Genomic DNA, 21,969 nt, shown 5'->3' with positions numbered 1-21,969 from the left:
GGACCAGCTCTGGGTTTAACTCTGTGCTGCACAGTTCTTCTCCCAGCATTTTGCATTTTCAGCCTCATCTTGTCCAGGTTTGCTTCAAATATCTCTGACTCTACCAAACTTGCCAAAACCCCCACAGTGATTTTCTTGCTCTTTTTGATTTACATTGACCATATGTGTCTGGTTTTGTTCCAGTGTTTCTGAGCCTTTCTTTGACTTGATCTTAGAACCTTTTGATTACTTAGGGATCTTTTGTAACAGCAGAGCTTTGGCTAGGACACCTGACTAAAGGACAGACCTGCAAAGCAAGGTGTAGTAATTGCCAAATGTTGTAGCTGGTGAGGACTCTCGGGTTCTATCATTAAGGGGCATGCTGGCATTTCTTTCATGCTGCTCTTTGTTAATAGCATCTGATATCTTCTTTACCTCTCTACCTGACAGTTGCTTAAAATGCCATGCTAGTGCTCCCAACTTACTCATCTGCAAGGCCGTGCTCCCCATCTGCCAAAATGGCTCTGTAGGCTGAGCTCCAGTAGTTAGAGATTCCTCTGAAATCATCTCAGGCTTCTTTTCTCTTCCATGTGCTTCTGTGTTTGATAGCAACCTACTAGCCTTGTTATCAAATCACAGCAATGATACCAAGTCAGGTCAATGTCATTCTCGTGTGTACTGATGCTCATTTGGCTGAGGAATTTGGTCTAAAATATGCTCATATAGTGATAACTCTGTTAAACACTGCTGCTTCTCGCCTCATTTTTATATGCTTAGTTCTGTGATTGTGCAGGGTATGACAGTGGAATCAAGGTACTTAAGGTTTCTGAAGAATTCAGCCTATTAAAATATCCTGAGGAAATAAGGGTATTACTTAAATTCTGCAGAATTCTCTGGGAAATATTCAAGAGGATGTTATCCATGGTGTTAAAAGAAAAAGCTTATGTGCTTTTTGCCCAAAAGCTTAAGCTGAAAAAGAGCAATGAGAAGAAGATATGTTGAAGAAAAGACTTTATTAGAAAGAAAACTGTTTGGGAGGGAAAAAAAAGCTATTTAATCTTCCTGAATTTCAGTTTTGTTCCACATAGGATCTGTCCAATCTAACAAACAACTGAAAGTATTGAGGACTTACTGGAGCCCCTTAAGTCCCCACAAGAACTCCAGTTCTGGTGTACTGGGCAGCCCTGGAACCAGCATTATTGTTGCAGTAGGTGTGAAAAATAGGTTAAGTGATCAGCTTTGTATATTTGAGAGTGGAGTTAGAAGTAACAGAAGAATTAATAGTTAATAGAATTAACTTCTTGTTAAATAATTCTTTTTAAAATCTTCCCAGTTTCTTGGTTTCCACTTGGTATCAGAAAGTGTCAATGACTTCAAATATAACATCTTCTTTTCTGCTGACAGTAGCATTCCATGTATACCCAGTGCTTTTTTAGTTTCATTGACTAAATTCTTATATATAGCATCTTAGTCATGTTTTTCTTTTCCATTTACTATTTCTCTTTCATGGAGCATTTTATCTGTTTTTTTTTCTGAATTAAGTCATGCCGTTCTCTCTCCACATGACATTTTTTGTCCCTGATCACTTTTAGTTATCTGTGACCATCTTTTTTATAAATATTTTTAATAGTCATATTTAATAAGAAATTCTACTGATTCTATAAATTTATTTAATCTTTAATTACTTTTCTGTGCATGTATATGCATCCTACAAGTTCCCCAAAAAAATTTATGTAAAAGAAGTTTGAATTTTAATTCTACTTTTTGACAAAAGCATTTTAAATTATCTTTATGGGCACATTAATCCTTCATGGATCTAAACTACCTCTAGCTGATGCAGGAGCAGCATGTCTGTGGCTTGCTTTCTAAGGTGATTTTAAAAAGTATTTTATGTTTTTGAAGTGCAGGAAAAGCAGAAGGCCAAAAAGAGAACTGAGATTTAAATTAGAGGGAAGCCTCATACAGGGCAAATCTCAGAATCAAGTGTTACTTTATATCTGTCTTGTGGTTTTATAAAATTAGGTTGCAGTTGCTACAGTTCTTCTAATAGCATAATACTTCATCATCAGAGCTGCAATCAGTATTTTTGGGCATTGAATACCTGGTTATATCTGTATTTTACTGTGGTTGGGAACCAGGGAAAAAGATACTGTCACAGATACTAAGAAATGCCTTTTTCTGTTGCAGTGTAAGACCTGCTCAGAGCCAAAACAAATAACCAGTTCCTCTGCAATCTATAACAACCCCAACCTCATCAAACCCATTCCAGTGAAGCCGAGTGAGAGCCAGCATCAGCGAGTCTCCCAGCAGAGCAAGGTAAAATCTGTGCTGCTGTCTGACTGCTGCAGCAGTGAGTGACAGCAACATTGAGCTGAGCTGGAAGGTCACTGCGAGAATCTGAGATGGAACCACTGTGAGGAATGATTTTAAAGCATAAATAACCTGGTTTGTAAAAGCTCCCCAACCTGATGTGGAAACAAGTAAACTACAGATTTATTATCCTGATGCAACAAAGAAGTACTTTGAAATCTTCCAAATTTCAGGTGTTGTTTTGGTCACAAGCTGATCTAGTCAATTGCTGGACCACACTTTTTGTGGGTTTTTGTTTTGTTTTGTTTTGTTGGGTTTTTTTCCAGGGGAAATAATTTAAATAAAGAAAAGTCTCTGGGTATATCTTCAAGCCAAATCACAGTGCATACTCCTAAAAATTGAATTCAGCTGTGACCAGCAGATGCACAAGAAGTGGCTCTACTTCATACACAGGCAGATTTCTGTCTCTTACTAATATTGTACTGTAAAAGATGATGCTCTTTCATGTTATTTAAAGCAAAGCCACTGCTATATCTCAGATTCACTGATTTTCTCCCACATTAGCAGCTTGACAACAGTCTTCTTGCCCTTCCTATGTGACAAAACTATTAAAAATCCTCTCGGGGGGGGAGAAAAAAGAGCATAGCAGTTTTCTCAGCTTTTCATTGAGTTCTGCTGCCTAAATCCTGTCTCCACTTACCGTAACTTCTGCAGGAGGGAGCTACATTTACTCCTTGGCTTTGTCCCCTCACAGAGCACGGATCCTGAACCCCAGCACCTGTCTCTGACAGCGCTGTTTGGCAAGCAGGACAAGGCAGATGTGGCAGAAGCTCTCAGCAAGCAGGAGAAGCTGGCGGGCAGGCAGTGCGTGGTGCGCTCGCTGTCCTACGAGGAGCCCAGCCGGCTGTCCCCCTGCGCAGAGAAGCAGCTGTGCCCCGCCATCCAGAAGCTGATGGTGCGTGGCACGGAGCTCCATCCCCTGGCAGAGTTCCCTGAGAGCCGCCTGTGTGAGAACGGCAGCATCCCCTGCGTGGGGGAGGCTTTGCCAGGGCTGTTCCAGCCCGTGGCACGGCACGGCGTGGCTCCTCACGGAGCGCAGGGTGCCGCTGGCACCCAGAGCTTGCTGCAGAAGCTGCAAAGTCAGCCAGGCTCCGCCACTAAAATGGACCCCAGTGCCACGGGAGCTGGCAACTCCACAGCTTCTGTGTTCAGCAGGACTCCTGCTCCTGTGGGAGCACCAGCAGCACCGGGAAATAACATGAGCCAGCCCCCTCTGGTGTATTTCAATGGGTCCCTGCCAGGCCAGACTTTAGAGGCTCAGAGCCTTGGTAAAGAACAATCCAAACTTCCCAGACAGCCGCTTCCTCTCTCCAGCAATCAAGCGGCCAATTCTGGGGTGATTTCACCTCAAGAACTGTTGAAAAAACTCCAGATAGTGCAACAAGAACAGCAGCTCCATGTATCCAGCAGACCAACGTTGGCAGCTAAGTTCCCAGTTGTTACCCAGAACACCAACACCCTGAAACCACTGGATTCCTGGATAGAAAAGGCTCCAGGCACAGAAAAACAGAGTGCTCTCCTCCAGGTAAATGGGGAACTTCTTCACCAGAAATAAATACAAATCCTTCTAAACTTGATGTTTTCTGAGGTTAGTCTTGGCTTCGTTGTCCTGCTGCATGTTGCACACGATTCATTTTGCAGGTGGTACTTTCCCAGCATCGAGAAAGTTCTGATTTACTGAGATGTGATGTTGTGAATCCTGAATGTCACATCTCTCACACATCAATGATGATCAGAAATACTGCAGGGTTGGGCTATCCCAGAGCCCCTTTGGAAAGTCACCTAGTTTTCACTAGCCATACTTGGGCTGTTACGTGTAATTGTTTGCTACTGAGTGTAATATTTTGGGTTTAATAATTATTTTCTGCAAAATTAGTCATAGCTTTCTCTGTGTAGATGTGCATTCTTTTGTATGCCAGTTGCTACAGATACTTAAGAGGGCCCTTGTTTTCTAACAGCAGCTTTTTGAAGCATTTGTATATTGGTCAGTCAGTTACATTGTACCACACCTGCTACTTCTAGATACTCATTAGCTATTTTTCTTTAATTTGCTTTGTATTATTTTGAAGAAAAGGTCTTGTGCCTGAACAACATCAAAAAATTCTGTTTCTTTTGATCCTAGAAGTCAGATTGGTGTCCTAAAAAATTCAGGAGATGTTAAGAGACCATATCTCTCTCATGAGTACATTTTTATGTTCTTCAGAAAAGCAGCGTGTGCAATTACAAAATGTCCCATCCAAAACAGCTACTGTCTTTAACAACTTCATTTTCTGTAGGATTTTCTGCACTAGAATGTTTTTACATGTCCTGTCTGGGAATGTATCTAAGCCCTTTTGAGCTTCCTTTATTGTGGATAGGCTGTGTTGTACTGGAGTCTGACTTGTGTGGGAGTCTAGAAGTTACTGGTGCCAAGCATTCCCCTTTCCAGTGTAAAGTTGAAAAGCTGCTTTTCTGTTGTGACTATTCCATTCTTGTACTTCTGTTTTATTCTGGTTTTTATTCTATTTTTCTAATTCTGTCAAAACCTGATTGAAAGACAACAGGATATTTCAAAGTGCTAGAAAGTTCTTCTCTACATGAAGATGCTGAAAGAATCATTTAATAATAAAACAGCCACATCTGTCACTAAGTTTGTGACAGGTCAAGTTTTCTAATTCCATGAAAGAGGTAGGAGGAATGCAAATTTGATACAAGAAAATAGCCATCATTATTTTTGTTCTTTTAATTAATGCAGTAGGATTTGAATCTGTGTGAAAGAGGTTTTTGGGGATTAGTCATTGAAATTATTCAGGATCAGTTGCTTACAGATGGTAACTTTGACTTTCCAGTGGAGAGCTAAAGAATAAAAGGAGGATCCAAAGTCAAAAAAAATTGATTTGTTTTCACTGGGAATGGAACTTGCCTGCTTTAAATGTAAGAAATGGTGTGATTCATTGGTACATGTACTGATAGCATGAGGACATAATGAAGGCATTCCTACTTTGAAGATAAAAGTGAAATGAGGCAAGTCCAGGTTATACATTGTAAGTCAGTATGCATGCATAAAAAATAAGGAAATGTGCTGATATATTTTTTCAGATGAAAATCCCTACAGAAGCTGCTATGGCCAATAACTTTAATGCTGGGTATATGAAAAAGACAGTGGTGCCAGCACTGGTTGCAATATGGAAAGGCAACTCCTGAGGTCTGGTCTCATGGAATTGCAACAGTTTGACTGCTTGAGTGTGGACAGAACAGCAGCTTGAACAGTATTAGATGTATTAAATTTGGACATTTAATGCATGGACTAAAAATGATCATGAAAGTGTCACTAATTATTGTTTAGGACACCTAAAGCTCTGCAGTCTGGGAGCAATGGCCTCTTTCACGTGCAAAAGATTGCCACAAAAGCCAAAGCAGGGAGGCTAAAAATGAAGGAATGGCTCTGTTCCTTTGGAAGCCATGGATTAGCCACACAAAGCATGCCTGCTTTTGAAAAAGAACCTGGAAGATAAAAAACAACTTTTAAAACCAACATTAATCTTTTTATAATATTATCCTTGCAGCAGACCAGAGGCTTCAAGTGCTGCCATGCCTGCAGAGTAGATATTTGAGTGAGACTGAATTGGCACAAATATATCTGCACATGCTCATGCAAAATTGATCAAAGCAGATTCTGACAACAAGTGCAGCTAAAGGTTTGTTCTCTGTAATTATTTGTCTTTTGGTATTGCCTCTCCTACTACGCTTCAGCATACAGAAAAAGCAAAAGTCTGACAGGAATAGAGAGATATCTGAGCAGTGTCTGTTGCTGGAAAAATCAGATTAAAGGAACACCCTAAATCCATCAGCAGCACTAAGAAAATGTAAGCAATAGTCCTTGCCACAACTGACACATTACAAGTCCAAGTTTAAATTGGCTTCTGCTGCATCTCCATATGGTATAAGAACTGTGATCTCCCACATGGAAAGGAAGAGGCCAGTTACCAAAAAAATGAAAAAAAAAAGAGAAAAAGGAAAAAAGCAAAAGCTGAAGAATAATACTTGGAAGCATTCAGCCTGGTCTGGAACCAGCCCTGTTTTGTGAAATATTCCTTATGCAGACAGTGAGTAACGTGTGCTTAAGATACAGTAAAAAAGCATTAATCTACAGTGGCTTTTAGGGATATGTTTAGTGTTAGGCATGTGTTATCCTGATTACAGATACATGCATGCTTAAGTGTTTATGTTAATCAGAATTATGGTTTTAAAAGTGCTTACAGTAACCCAGACAGAAATTTATCATTTCTCCAGAAGGCTGCATATCTTGCAGCTCATTTTTTCGCATTTCTTGGAGTATTTTTCCATCAAGAATGTATTTTGTACATAATGTTGCATCTTCTGAGTATGTGCACGGAACCCAGTGTCTGTGGTGAGAGCATCACAGCACTGCTGCTCTCCTGTCCTGGCTGCAGTTTCAGCATGCAATTGTATTATGCAAATAGGTGCACTAAACTTGTTTCAAAAGGTAATTTCAGCTTCTGTAGCTAAACATAAATTAAAATATTCTAAATTAAACTTGAAAGACAAAGCTGTAATTAACTGCCTTTCAGGTTCCTGAACCATTGTTAGAATTGTTCTGAGTTTTAAGGGATGCCTCTGAGGCTGTTTAGACCCCCAGCACCCACTGGGTGCTGCTGTTCCAGAGCAGCACTTGATCCACCTGGGATTCTGCTCACAGAGCAGGTGCCAGTTTGCACTGCAGTGAAATCCTTGGTTCGTGGTGTTGGGTGGATTTTCCAGCTGTGGTGTCATCCAGCTGCCAAGAGCCACACAGAACACCGAGCTGATATCTTAGTGAGATATCACTGGGGCTTCAGGGAAAGGATGGCAGGTACTGCACCACTTATTCTGCACATTTTTCTTGTTCCTCATTGCTGCACAGCTGACAGAAGACTCCTACTCTGTTATTAGTGACTCAGAGATGTAAGTGTTGACCTGACAGAGCTGGAGATAATGGATGAACAAGCAACTCGGGTTCTGTGGGTAAGAAGTTGATCAACAGAACTTTGGAAGGGCTGTTATGAGTGGTGAGAAGTTACTCAAAGCTAAAATTGGTCCAAAGGCTGTTCAGTGTCCCTACAGAGCATTTCCAGTGCCTTCTGAAAAGCATGGTGCTCCAGGAATGGCACTGGTAATGCCAAGATCGGTGTCCTGTTTTCTGGTGGGTGTCAGTTGTTTCAGTGACTCAAGGTGATCTGAGCTGAATCTCAAATGAAAATTTTGCTTTTTGTTGAAAACAAGCCCCAAACAATCCATGGTTTTTTTGTAAAGGTTTGTTTAATGGCAGAAGCTTGGAGCTTGAGCTGCTAGCAAAAAATACATTGTAACGTTGAGTACAGACATGAATGCAACGCACTGAAAAAAGACACAAATACTCTCTATTCTTCTTCTGACCCAGTATTTGAAGTTCTGCAGTAGCCTGTAGGTGTTGGCTGTGTCACCAGCAGATGGCAATATTGCTCATTCCATAGCGTTTCCATATGCTTGGCATCTCCTACCAAACAGACCTTTCTATCCAGAGAAGACAAAACATTCTTCCTGTGTCTTTTAAACCACAACATGTGTTTGTCAGGAGGAGCTGTGTATTATTAAGGGCACAGTTTGTCTCGGGGTTTGTTTATTTGCCCTGGGCAAATGAGAAAAATGTCTTTTGATTTCAAAGGCCGTGCTATCTGGGTCTGACAGAGTCTGCTGTAGATTGAGCTGTGTTAGTGGGACACTGTCTCCTCCCTTTGCAGGAGGTTTCTGCCCTTGCAGAGCAGTTTTTTGTACATGCATTCTTGAAATCACATTGGGAAGAATCATCTTGTTTAAGCAAACCCTGTCAATTTTGCTGGAGGTAAATGAAAGAGAAGCTGCTGCAGCAGCATGGATGGGTAGAGCAGGAGCATTGGGATGAGTATCTGGGACCAGCTGGAGTTCCACTGGCAGGAGGAGATGTGTGCAGAGTCTGAAGGTCTCACTCCACAGAGGGATGTCACTTGGGACTCACACTGGTGTTCTTCTAAAATTAGTGTTGTTTTTCCAAGCACAGGTGTGCAAACCTTCAGTCAGTTTGTAATACCTCTGCTCAGTCAAAGCCTGGGAACCTGGTGATTGCTGTTTTGATTACTTGCTGTGGCCTTGGAAGAAAGCTGTAGTCAAGAGTTTTGTAGTGCTCTGTGTTTGAGAAACAGACACAAGATTGACCTAACCGAGTAAATATTGAAAAACAAAAAAAAAAGAGTGAGATTTTTGCATTAGGTGTATCTTGCATGCTTTCTTTCCTGGTCTTTCTGCTTCCTTCAGTTTTCCATAAAACAGCATGAGATCTCAGTCCTCTTTGTTTCTATTTCTCTTTGTATCATGGTTTCACAAACACTGTTCAGAAATGTCTTGGCTAGAACAATCACAATTAGGAGAAAGACAAGCTACAAAAATGTGACTGTTCTTTAATGCTAATCCCTGTGGCTTTGCATACCTAGGAGATCAACCTCAGTTCTATTTTCTTAACCTTAATTTTTCTTCAAAATTGAAATGTAATCCAGGGCACAGAGTGATGTGATTGAGTAGCCTTTCACCTTAATACGGCAACAATAAATCATGCTCTAGTCCAAAAGGGAGGAGCTTTGATGAGCTCGTATCAATCCCTTTGTATGTTCTTTAAAAAGATTGGATACTTCAATAGCAAGAAGATGGCTGATTAGGATTTAGATTTATTACTGGAATTTCCTGGGGAGAGGTCTGATGTCTGCAAGCTGAGTGAATTAACTTTCTGTTATGTTGTATATTACATCTGATAGTATTTGCTACTATTGTATCTGATAGTACTTGTTAATTTTACAGTTCCAAGATTCACTGCAAAATTTGAAGGGGAAAATTATTTGGCAGATGTGCAGGTTGGTGTGGTTAGGATGCTGAAGGAACTGCTGCAGCATCAAGGTTCTCTTTGAGGGCCATTTTGATTTTGTCAACAGTGTGTTGGTTGTGAGTCTGTTTTGTTTCTGACAATGCCATGAGCTCACTGTGGATCTTTAGGAAAATCACTGAATCTTTGGCTTTCTCTCTCCTTAAGTAAAATCAGAAGCTAAAATACACACATATATATATTTATATAGTAATTTGAAAGTTAGAATTGGAAAATACTTTCTAGTATCAGGTACAGGGGTTAGTCTTTAATGGTGATACTTGCACGTCTCATGTTCTCAAAGATTAAACTTCCTGTCCCTGTGTGGAACACTTTACAGCTGCATTCTCTAAGTGCTGATACTTAATAATAGTCTGATTCCTGTCATAAAATCCTCCTGTCCTAAGAACATTTCCCTATCAGATTTATCACACTTGAATCCATGGCTGCAATCTCGAATTGGATGGAAGGAGATCCTAGAGGTGGTGCTGAGCTGGAGTTTTACCTCACAGTATTGATCCCCAGCAGTCTGCTGCCAGTCTCCCTGCAGCCCCCACCGTGTCCATCCCCAGAGAATGAAGAATGAAGCTGTGACTGATGAAGTGTTTTTGTGTGTGCAGGTGATCTCCCCTCAGCGCATCCCTGCCACGGTGCCCCCCACGCTGCTGATGTCCCCCATGGTGTTCAGCCAGCCCGCGCCTGCCGCTCCCAAAGCCGCCGAGAGCGCCGAGCCCGCTGCCAGCCCAGCCAGCCTCCTCCTGCCCCTGCCAGCCCCAGAGCCAGCCAGCAGCACCTCCATCAGCAAGCTGCAGCTGCAGGAAACGCTGCTGCACCTCATCCAGGTACTGTGCCAAAAATCCCCCCGCTCGCCTGGAAATCCTGCTGCCTGCGTCACCTGGCCAAAGGTGGAGTGAGGAATTAAATGTGTGGTGGAAGTTGGGCTGCTTGTGCCTGGGGGATGCAATAGGCTCTCCTTGCTGGCTCAACTACATTTTTATTAATGTATCTCATTTGGGGGTTCAGGAAAGCTAATACATTTGGAGGAAAAGAACAAAGATGACTGAAAGCTTTGTAAGGTCAGCCTATGAGCCAGAGAGACATCTATTATATTTTAGCTAAGGATAAATCATGGGTGATTATCCCAGCTGCCAGATAGTTCAGAGATGTGTGTAAGCAGTAAGAGGAATTCAGATGGGAGATTAAAATTGCAGGATGAGTGTGAGCAACTTTAAAATACGGGCTAGATAACATGAATATATGTTAATTCCATTTAGCATTTGAGCTAGAGAATTACACTGAATGAAATTCCTTTTGCTGCAGTTTTTCAGGTTTAATTGTGACAAAGCATTAACAATGCTATGTTTGAGATGATTGTTTACTGCTCTGGCATGATGCAAAATTATTAATTTTTTTCCTTAACTTGCCATGTGAATAATATCTGAAGAGTAAAAGTTGAGGAGAGGTTACATAACTAAAGACCTGCCTGCAGAACACCAGGAGCAGAGAAACACATCCAGTTTGTAGGTCAAAACAATGTGCCTATGTGGCTTTGGAATAAAATTAAAATTCATTATTGTAAGTTACTTAAAATGTTATTTAAGGTATAAGTTCAGAAAAGGAATAGTATCCTTAAAAAGCTGGAGGGCTTTCTCATTTTTCCCTGTATTTTTATTTTGGGATTAAAAAAAAATCACATTATTTTGTCTTTACATACTTTGAGTGTCTTGATACTATTAAAAACATACATGAAGTTATAGAGGAGACTAATCAAGGAAGGTTGGGGTTTACCCTCTGTAACTTTGTACCTGTAAAATATATATTTAACCCTGCTATTCTTGGTGGTAGTTAGGATTAAGTGAAATTATTCACTGTCAATTTGTTAGCTGTCATTTTCCATTATATAAAACTACAATCTTGGATGCACCTAATTTTCCTTAAATATTATCTTGATTGTAATTATCCTCATATGTTTATGTGAGCTACTTATAACATTCTTTCTTAATGTGGGCTGACTCATTCTTGCAAAATGTTCTTCAGAAGGCAAAAGTTAAACATCAGAGCAAAAGGAGCAGCATCCCTTAGGAGCATTAAGCATAAAAGAGCTAAACAAGATGCAAGGATTTGCCCAGGTAGGATTTTAGTGTAGGATCACAATCCAGAGTGTTTTATTATTCCTTGAGACAGGCTTGGAATTATCACTGAGCTGATAATTCAACTTCAGGAAGTCCCTAGATGAATGAGGGCGAAGAAGAGAAATTGCAGGGTTGTAACTTCAGTGTTGTCACTGAGTTATTAAGCAGCAATTCTGGGCTCGATTTAAATGCACTGTGAGTTTAGAAATTCTTCTTTCTGCGTACTCATTGCTCCTTACTGAGGTACAGCCATGGGAAATGAAACAGATCTTCAGTGAAAGGGCTTTGCTATTCTCTTTTTTAAAAAAGAGTAAGGCTGAAAAGTATCTGGTCCATAAAAAGGAATAACCTTCTAATCTCTTTACTCCAGTTATCCTGCTAACAATTACCTCTTTTGTTTTTCAGAATGATGACAACTTCTTAAACATTATTTATGAAGCATATCTCTTCAGTGTGAGGAAGGCAGCGATGAAGAAGCCTATGTGACAGATCATCTTTTAAATCAATTTCCATGGCTTCCTGAACTCCAGGAAGAAGATTTTGAAATTTTCAAATATGACTGTGTTTGAAGAAATGAATGATTTTAGGCATTTTGCATACACTTAGATTTTCCTTGTTGGCAAACAACATGCTGTACTGAGAAAAAAAAAAGAGCAGAAATGGATTGTGCCTTTAGCGAGGGGAGCGTCACGACGCCCAAGAATTAATCACAAAATATCTTAAATTATTTTCCTTACCCTGCTCCGTACTTGGAGCTGGTTTCCCGGCATAAGGACTCAGTTCTCAGGATCCAGTTTCCTTTTTTTTAACCCGCAGCGTGGTTACTCATTGCCGAGGTATTTGTCCCTGCTTTCCCCTGCGCAGCTGTCCCGGGGATCCTGACCACATGGTGGCAATGTTGGATTATTTTTAGGAACACGAAAATCCGCCTGAAATCCTGGAACGGGAGATTTCGGCAAGACTGATCGTCCTACTTAGTTGTCTGCAAAGCAATTTAGAAGAAGTGTCATGACTTTCCCCAAAATTTTTGTAGGGAGATCTTTTTCTATTTTGACAAGAATATTTTTAGCTAGGTGTAGAGATGGGATTCTGCAGGTGTTCAAGGAATTGGAGGGTGGGGGGGTGTTGTGAATGTACTTTGCTGTCACAGAGCTCTGGGGTGACACTGGATTCATGTTTTTATTATTCCAGGTCCAATCTGCATAATTATAAGCAATGTGAAGATTTGTTAAGGGGAATGCTACCCGGTGTAATTTTATTTTATTTTTTTTTTAAGTGTGTTCCTGGAGCACAGTGATTTCATTGATCCATTTCTAAAGAAAATAAAAATGGATAAATCCCTACTATGTGCTGATTTCATTTTATTGCACCATGGGCTATATATTTAGTTTGTATGACTCTAAAATGTTTTAACACTTGGCAGAAGACACGTGAGGATTTAAATCAACTAGAATAAGCGATTGAAAGAATTTTTATGTATATTTTTTATTAGCATCTGCTGCTGAAGTGCCAGTTTACTAGTTTAGGAACACAGAGTTGTTGCTGAAGAGGAATTTCCTCTGTGGGCGCAGAGAACCCAAACTGTAATCCATAAATGATTTTTCAATCTTCTCTATTGGTGTAGGCACAGCTCAGTAGCCTCATCTGTGAAAGTTCTTCAGTGTCAATTTGGCTGCAGCTTTCAATTAGTAGAGCTGTAATGACTCAAACAATTGCTCCACCCCCATGCAAGGGTAGGGGGAATTTGCTCCCATTTCATGGGAAAGGCTCTAAATACATAGGAAAAAAATAAAAAATAAAATAATAAAAAGCCAAGAGCTATTTTCTTTATTCACACAAGCAAATAACCCCAAGAAACTGCTGGAGTTTCCCCACACCAAGTAACTGGAAGACAGCAAGTCCCACTCTGTTGCTTTAGGATTCTTGCAGATTCAGTGAAATGAATTTGTTGAGCAGAAACCAGGAAAAGCAGACTTTAAAGACAGCAAAATCCAAGCCTGTAGCCTTCATAATTTATGTAGCCTTTATAATTTATGGGATTCTACTGAGTTAATTGGTATTATTTAGGAATGAGCTGGTGTGGAAGAAATTGCAATCTACACAAAAGAGTTTGAAACTAAATTCGCGCATAATTGGTGTCTGTGATGTTGGATTATCTGAGAGGGCAATTTAAAGATGATGGGGACACATAGTTAAGACCTCGTTTGACATGTAGAACTTCTGTAATTGGTGGGTAAAAATAATCCTTAAGCATCTCAAGCTGTCTTGGTAATAGATTTTCTAGTTATGGGGCAAATATTTACAGAAAGGCAAGTAGAAGTTTTCAAAACAATTCTTATTTATTACTTGTCAGAGCAATTTACAGAAATTAAAGGCATATTTTTTACAACATCTGTTAACTCTTGGTGCTTATGAAAACTGTGGCATTATGCTTGACAAGCTGAGGCTTATCTTAAAGCAGACAAGGCTTGAGCTAGCTCAGGGTTTCTTTTCACTGCCCTCTCTTCTGGTCACATCTCCACCGAGTAATGCTGGCAGAATTGGATTTCTCTCGCTGCATTGCACTGTAAGGGATTTCTGGGATTATTCAGAAGGCATAAAATTGCCTTTTGTGGAGTGAAGAAAAGTTGCTGCTGAAGAACAGAGGTGCTGTTAAAGTCCTGCTAACCAAGGACAGCAGTGGTAAGAAGATAGAACAAGCTCAGGAAGAAACTTTTGTGACAATGAGCAGAAGAGGAAGAGCAGTGAGAGAAATCTGTTAGGAGATGAAGTCAAATTTCTTGCCTAGGTTTCCATCTCAGAGGACAGGATCTGCTTCATCAGGTGCATTTGAGAATTGGAGCCTGAGCTTGGAGTCACACTGGAGTGTAGAACTGAGCCGTGTCCCTTTCTTCTGCAAACTGAAGTCCTGTCTCAGTAAAACAGAAAAACAGCTTTTTTTATCCAGAAAAACGACTGGAGCCTTCCAGTGTCATGGAAACCCAGAGGATTCTCATGGAACACCAAAAACTTCACCTCTGCCTTTTGGCATTGTGGGTTTTTAGCAGCTTTGTATCAGCTGGGGGTGTCCCTATGCAGCCAAGGTCTGTGCATGCCACCAAAAAGGGTGTTTGGTACATCACCTCTGAGTATGGTGCTTGTAAATATTCAGCTTTTCTCTATTTTTATTTCTTTTTTCAATACTGCTAGAACTGTGAGCTCTTAGGCTGACGAGGCCTTTGGAGAAGAAAAGACTGCAGCAGTCAGAATTGCCATTTTGGGCATGTTTTGTTTTTTCTTGAGTATGGAAAAAAAGAGCAAGTAGAAAATCAGAAAGTTTATAAGGACCACATTAACTCTGCTTTAGATAATTTCACAGCATGCATGTGTAAATTTATTATTATTATTATTGTTTATGTATTTCTTGTGATACTGCTCATTTTGAGTTGTGGTGGTTTTTTTTTTGTTTTTTGATTCTTTTCTTCCAGTAGAATTAAATAACTTGTACCTTTGGCACCAGCAAGAATTCCAGAAGCAGTTGCAGCAGCACTTTATGCATTAATCCCATTCTCAGCCTTGAACTGATATTAGTTTTCAGTGTAGCTCTGCTTAACCACTGCCCACTTCCTTAAAAAATTCCATTATTAATGGAACATTATTAAATGGACTCCACTATTAAACCAGAGGGAGAAGACAAGGAGTAAAAAAAAGTCAGTGAAACATTGAAGCATCATTTCTGTCCATGTCTATAATGGAAATTCACAATACTCAGGGAAAGCATCCAAATATTTTCTCACAGAAAATTCCGCTCCTTAATCTGCTTTTTTGATTCATTAGCTCTCTGTTGCTCCTGCTTGTTGTAGCTGCGATGGGGATAATTAAAAATGGTGCAGCAAAATACAGTTTTCCCAGGAGCAGGATGCTCCACCTCCTCTGACAGCCTGTTTAGAACGTGTTGAGCTTTGAACTTCAGTGATAAAAGCAGTGGGTTTTAGAGATGCCAGTGTCCCTTTAGGACATGAAAATCATAGTTCAATATTTTAGCAAACTTGGAAGCCTTTTGCTGAGGAAAAGGCAAAATTAAAAGACATTTTTCAGTAGGAATTGGAGCCTCTAATGGAAACAATGTTATGAGAAGGCAGCTTTACCCAGAGGGGTCCATGAAACCTTGAGAAAGGCAAAATTCCCCTCCTGGAGGTGGATAATGCGCTAAAAATTTAATCCTCAGTCATCCTACAGGAAACTTTACTGCTGATTCTGAGGACTTTTAAGAGACTCTTACAAGTCCTTGCCTTTTCCAAGCTCCTGTGAATATCTCTAACAAGCTTGTTCTGGCCTTTAGATGTAAATCTGTGCACTGGAGCAGGGAGCTTGGCCTGTACAAGCTGCAGGTGGAAAATGTGTTCTGCAGGACACTGAGGAAACAAAGCTTGTGGCTTTGTACATCCTTGGAGGAAACCCACTCCTAGCTGCTCATCCCTGCTCCCACACCAGGCTCTTCTGCCTTTTCCCTTTGGTTTTCTCCCCTTTTTTTAATAATTTTAGGATGGCTATAAGGTGAAATATATGCCAGCAGATTTAATGCAACGTGCCAGGGCTGGGTTTGATGTGGGGCGCTCAGAGGGTTCAGTGCATGAGTCAGTGTTCAGGAATAATCACAGAATGATTATATAAAGGTGCTTTATTGAAGAGCTCTGGGTGTCAGGGGTACACAGACCCAAATCTGACCCAGTTTGGTTTTGAGCTGAACATATTTTTATACTCTATTGTTATACAACTTACATATTAATTATTAAACTTACATTGTTCTATTGTATACATTGATTTTACCCGAGCATGGATTTCTCGTGATCCCCCCCAGCCCCCTAACATTGTTCCTCATGTTCTTTAAACAATAATTATATCTAATCCCATCTAACAATTGTATCATTTATCATATACTGACTACACAGGTGCAGTTTGACCTGATCTTTAGCAAGCACAAGGCCTAACATTTCCCAGGGCCTACCTTTAACACTTTTCCCAGGGCTTTCCAAACCAAACTTTCTTTCTAACTCCCTGAATTTTATATATATATAAATATATATATATATATAAAATATTTATTATATATTATATAATACTATATATATATGCATATATTATTATATATATTATACATTATATATAATATATATTATCTATTATATATAATATAATATATTATAATATATTGATTATATATTAATTATATGTTATATATTAATTATATATTAATATATTATATTAAATAATATTATATATTTAATATTAATTATTTATATATATATATAAATCTGCATGGAAGTGAATACAAAGTGGCTTTTTTTTAATCTGTAGCTGAAAAAAAGCTACTGAAACAAGAAGGAAATAAGAGCTGGGAAGGGGAAAGTGGAGAGGAAAAGGAGATTTTTATGTCACTTTAAAGAGCAGATTTTTGGAGAAAATGTGTTTAATGTAGGAATGCTTTTCCTTTATACCTGCTGTGGAAAGAATTTGAGTTGCAAGAAGTCTCCATGCTTCTTCCTTTCAATAGGTGAGCAATAACATAAAGAGAAAACAGTAACATAAAAAGAAAAATTTGGTTTAGAATAAATCAATAGATTTGTCAATAAATAAATAGATAATCAATAGAATCTGATGTACAAAATAAGAAGTCCCTGCCCATTTTTTGAGAGCAGCAGCTTCAGTCAAACAGGTAATAAAAACATAAAAAGAAAAACCACACAACATTTTTTAAGCCAAGTTAAAATCCAATTTTACTATATTTGGACACAAATTCCACAAAAAGCAAGGTAAGCCCTGTAAAGGCAGAAGGAAAAACCCTCCAGATGTGGTGACTAAAGAAGAGTGAAGAAACAGAGAGGATGAAATCTTCCTACCAGCAAGAGAATGTCCATGAGGGAACCCTGTATTCCTACAGAATGTGTAGGACAGTGTGCATGGAGGGATGTTGATCCCATGGTTAGATCCTACAGAAATATTAAGATTTTTCTTGCTGTCACACATCTCATTACACCCCATGCCTGCAGGTACAGAAATCCAGTCCTGGATTTCTTCAGCAAGACCTGAAATCCTCTTTTCAGACACCCTAGAAGGGAGGGAGGGAGGAATTCCTGATGTGCCCCTTCAGAACCCGACCCACCTGTGGCTTTTCCTGCAGCACTCGCCTGTAAACACGAGGTTGAGAGAGGAAAGGAGCTTGGCACCCCTCCCAGAGCAGGGCTACTCAGGCTGGGAACAAAAGCTCTGTTTTCCTTCATTTTTACCGCTGCTTTGCAGTCTGGCTCTGCTTTCTGCCTGGAGCAGCAGCCCCAGACCCACCACTGAGCCCAAGTGGCTGCGTTTGACATCCAGTGAAATGTGCATCTGACATCCAGTGAAATGTGCTTTTGAGATCCAGTGAAATGTGCATTTGACATCCAGTGAAATGTGCATCTGACATCCAGTGAAATGTGCATTTGAGATCCAGTGAAATGTGCATTTGACATCCAGTGAAATGTGCATCTGACATCCAGTGAAATGTGCATTTCACATCCAGTGAAATGTGCATTTGACATCCAGTGAAATGTGCATTTCACATCCAGTGAAATGTGCATCTGACATCCAGTGAAATGTGCATTTCACATCCAGTGAAATGTGCATCTGGCATCCAGTGAAATGTGCATCTGACATCCAGTGAAATGTGCTTTTGACATCCAGTGAAATGTGCATTTGACATCCAGTGAAATGTGCATTTCACATCCAGTGAAATGTGCATCTGGCATCCAGTGAAATGTGCATCTGACATCCAGTGAAATGTGCTTTTGACATCCAGTGAAATGTGCATTTCACATCCAGTGAAATGTGCATCTGACATCCAGTGAAATGTGCTTTTGACATCCAGTGAAATGTGCTTTTGACATCCTGAGCACGCTGCACGTTCAGCTGAGCAGGTCTCTGTGCCTCAGGCTCCCCTCTTGGATCCTCAGCAGGGAAGTCCTGTCTCTCCTGCCTTCTGCCCAGCCAAGAGCTTCAATCAGGGGAGCTGTCAAGCTGCAGATTCCTAAGGAAGTTCAGGACTCACCTACTTAACGCTGGAAGTTTGGCAGCAGAGGTGCAGTTCCCATCTCTGGGAGAGGTGTTTGCAAGCAGCATCAGCCTCTTGGCTCTGCTGTCTCTTCCCCTTCTCCTGTTTTACCCCTGAGAACCAAATCCTAGTGCTTCCAAGCAATCCCTCCTCCTTAGCCCTGCCCCAATTCCTATAATCAGCACCTCCAGTTCCTCCAAAAAGCAGCTGCAGGGAGATGCTGTAACCTCTGTCTGCCCCAGCAGCAAGCACAGGCCATCTCCACGGGCTCCTTCCAGGTCCCACCAGAAGTGTGCCACCCTTTAGGGGTGTCTCAGCAGCATCAGCAGGACCACAGGTGGAGATGATGCATCCTGGAACAAATAAAAGTGTTGTCTTTGAGAACAGTCCCTCCAGGGATTATCCAGGGAAGGGTAGAGGGAATGGGTAGAAATGTAAAGTTGAAGTCTCCAGTTAACTCCTTTGTCTGAGAGATATGAAGAAGTGATGACTGTGTACTCCAGAAAATCCAGTGAGGACTTTGAAATGAGTGAATAATTCCAAAGAGACGTGAAAACTGGAAATCTTCAGCTCACCTTTAGGGCTGGAAGTGAAGGTGTGGAAATCAGAAGAGGGAGAAGGGAGATAGAAGAGCACAAACAAAACATGGGTTTTGTTCAGGAAAACTTTCACTTCCTTGGCTAAGAGCAGAAATTTCGATAGTGTTAAATTTCAGGACAAGGAGCTAATCCCTCCCTGCTGCCAAATCCAGCAGCGAGCCCAGAGGGGAGGACAAACCCCTCGTGTCCCTGCTGTGCACACCCTGAAGACAGCAGGTTATGAAAAGGGAAGATCTCAGGGATAAAATAGCAGCTTAGGAGGCAGCAGGATGATGGAAGTGAGGCTCCTCTCATCACACCAGCTCCTCTCATCACACCAGCTGCTTCATTTCACTGTGCTGGGAGGGCAGGGCTGGACAGACAGAAGGTGGGGAGGGGAACGTGGCCAGGCTCACACACAGAGCAGAGGGTTAATACCACTCTGTGGGTATTTAACCTAAAGTGCTCTGCTCCCTTTCTGCAAGTGATGATTTCATAACGCCCTGGAACATCTTTGGATGAGAAGTCTTACATGGTTTTAAAGGATTTCTATTTCTTAAGTATATTTTTTAGGCCTTCAACATTGTTCTACAAGTGCATTTACATAAATAGCTAGGTAGAAGCATCTAGAAGTGCTTTTTATACACATTACCCTTCTAAAGGAGAGAGAAGGGAAGATTATCCCATTTGAAATGGACATGAAGAGCAGAATGAAGAACATGAATTCCATAACAAAGGCAGAGGCTGGGGCTCAGTCACTCCTCTCTGGGGCTTCACTCCCCTCCCAGCTCTTCCTTTGTGTTCCATCCCTCATCCCAAACCGCTCTGCTCCCCAGGCCCAGCCCCTCGTAAGAGACCAGAGAAAAGCGAGGAGCAGCCAGAGGCAACAGCAGCAACCAAAAACCCCTCCTGACAAACTTTCTGCTACCACAATCCTTTCCCTTTGCAGGAACCCTGCCCCTCTCCCTCTCTCTGCAGCATCAGGGGCTGGCACTTGGCAGCTCTGCGTGCCCTGAGCCTGCTGCAGGCTGGGCAAGGGGACAAAGCCAGCAGGACTGGCCACAACAGCCAGAGAATCTCCATACATTGACCAAAAACTAAATTACACTTGCTCCTGTTATAGATACATTTTATATTGTTGGCTTTTCTCAAATATTAAAATGAATGTTATGTGTATAAGAATGGGAAATTTTGTTGTATTAATATAGTTTTCTTTATTTCTGTTATTGATGAAATTTAGAAATAGTAGTATAATACATATATGTTAGGCTATGGCATAGTATTAAAATAAAAACTGCTTTTGTTTGCATATCCCAAAGACTGAGAAGAAAACAAAAATAGCTGGAGAACTCCTGCATTTGTAAACTATCTTATCCAGATGAAGACAGCAGTGACCAGAACTCTGGGGGAGGAATTTATTGCATTTCTGGTATCAGGGAATGTAAATCTCGATGGTGCAAAGAAGATTGATCTATTGGGAAGGGAGCAAGAGAAAACTAAACAGAAGAACCCCAAAGATCCACAGAAGAATGTCTGAATGTGAATGAGAATTTATGGATATGTAGCAGGGTTCTGTTTTTAAGGGACAATCCTTTGTCAGTGAGGTGAATGCAGAGACACCCGGCCCTATCTGTATACTTTATTTTTTTCTCCAAATTGTCTTTTTTGTTAAACTTTTAAATTCTATAAAAATGATGTGAACCTTGTTTTTCACACTAATAATAAGCTTGCTCTCCCCAGCTGGGTGGCAAAGATGATGCTAAGGAGGCCAGCTGGACCATTATCCCTCCTGAGGCATCCTGCTCTTCTCTCACTCTCCTCAGCCTCTGGTGTGATTTGCCACGTGTCCTTCTGCTTCTTAAGCCTTAAAGGGGTTCTGGTGGTCTGTCCAGAGGAGAGCAATTGCTGCTGTCATTTCAGAAAAGACCAGAATTTCAAAAACTCCATTTTCAGTGGGAGAGGGAAAGGCAAAACCTCCCATGTTAGCTCCTCCCCACAAACATCTTTGTCTTCATGTGCCAGGGAACAGCAGTGCTCAGCAAGGCTGGAAACAACACACTGAGGGTAATAAAACATTCTCTGGACAAGGATCTGCTCCCCTGATCCCCACAAAACCTTGTCCAGAGATGGAGCTCTCTCTGTGCTCTCTGCATTTGTCTCGACGCCTTTGTGGCCCTGAGCTGCCACGGGCACAACTGGCTATTTTCTGGAGCTAATATCAATTTTCCCCCTGGTTAACATCTTCAGCAGAGTACTGAATGCAGCCAGTCTGGATCTTCCCTGCCAAAAGGAAAAGGAAAAGGTCTCTGTGGCTCTTTTAACCTGTTGGATTTCCCAGCCCTCCTCAGCAGTCGATTCTAAGGAGTTCCATCACATCAACCTTCTCTGCTTCCATCCCATTCCATCCTAGATGTCTTTGGCTATTGCTTTTTTCATCTTTTAGCCTGAGTATGACCAGCTTGCTGTAGAATTTGGAAGCCTGCTGGATTCCCCCCAGCATTTTGAAGGGATTGTGAAAGCTGTGAGTTCCTTTCTCTCCTGATCACCCTCAAGGAGGTGTGTGGGATGAGAAAGAGCAGCAGCCTGCACTCTGCTGCTGCAGCCCATCCTTGGAGGAAAGGCTTTGGAAGTGAACAACCTTTCCAGTTGCTGTTTCTGCCTGGGTATGATAGTAAAAGATTTTAAAATCATAGAAGATTCAGGGAGTTAGAAAGAAAGTTAGGCTTGGCAAGCCCTGGGAAAAGTGTTAAAGGTAGGCCCTGGTAAATGTTAGGCCTTGTGCTTGCTAAAGATCAGGTCAAACTGCACCCATGTAGTCAGTGTATGGTAAATGATACAATTGTTAGATGGGATTAGATATAATTATTGTTTAATGAACATGAGGAACAATGTTAGGGGGCTGGGGGGGATCACGAGAAATCCATGCTTGGGTAAAAT

At 41.0% G+C, this 21,969-nt stretch overlaps 1 protein-coding gene across 1 annotated transcript in view; it reads left to right on the top strand.

Annotated features, from left to right (window-relative positions):
- The window catches only part of DCP1B (decapping mRNA 1B), a 39,186-nt gene extending 26,556 nt beyond the window's left edge, over positions 1-12,630 (top strand). The window contains exons 6-9 of the mRNA XM_014259302.2: positions 2,167-2,295; positions 3,044-3,874; positions 9,877-10,098; positions 11,794-12,630. Of these exons, the coding sequence (XP_014114777.2) occupies positions 2,167-2,295; positions 3,044-3,874; positions 9,877-10,098; positions 11,794-11,874 (1,263 nt within the window). The 3' untranslated portion in view covers positions 11,875-12,630. The remainder of the gene's footprint in view (positions 1-2,166; positions 2,296-3,043; positions 3,875-9,876; positions 10,099-11,793) is intronic.
- Positions 12,631-21,969: the final 9,339 nt, after the last annotated feature.

This window comes from Pseudopodoces humilis, chromosome 5 (genome assembly GCF_049639895.1).
Source record: "Pseudopodoces humilis isolate 2021_Gansu_Grassland_sample_001 chromosome 5, ASM4963989v1, whole genome shotgun sequence".
In the NCBI taxonomy this organism is placed as follows: domain Eukaryota; kingdom Metazoa; phylum Chordata; class Aves; order Passeriformes; family Paridae; genus Pseudopodoces; species Pseudopodoces humilis.
Note: the sequence above shows the minus strand (reverse complement) of the source record. Positions and strands in the feature narration are given on the sequence as shown.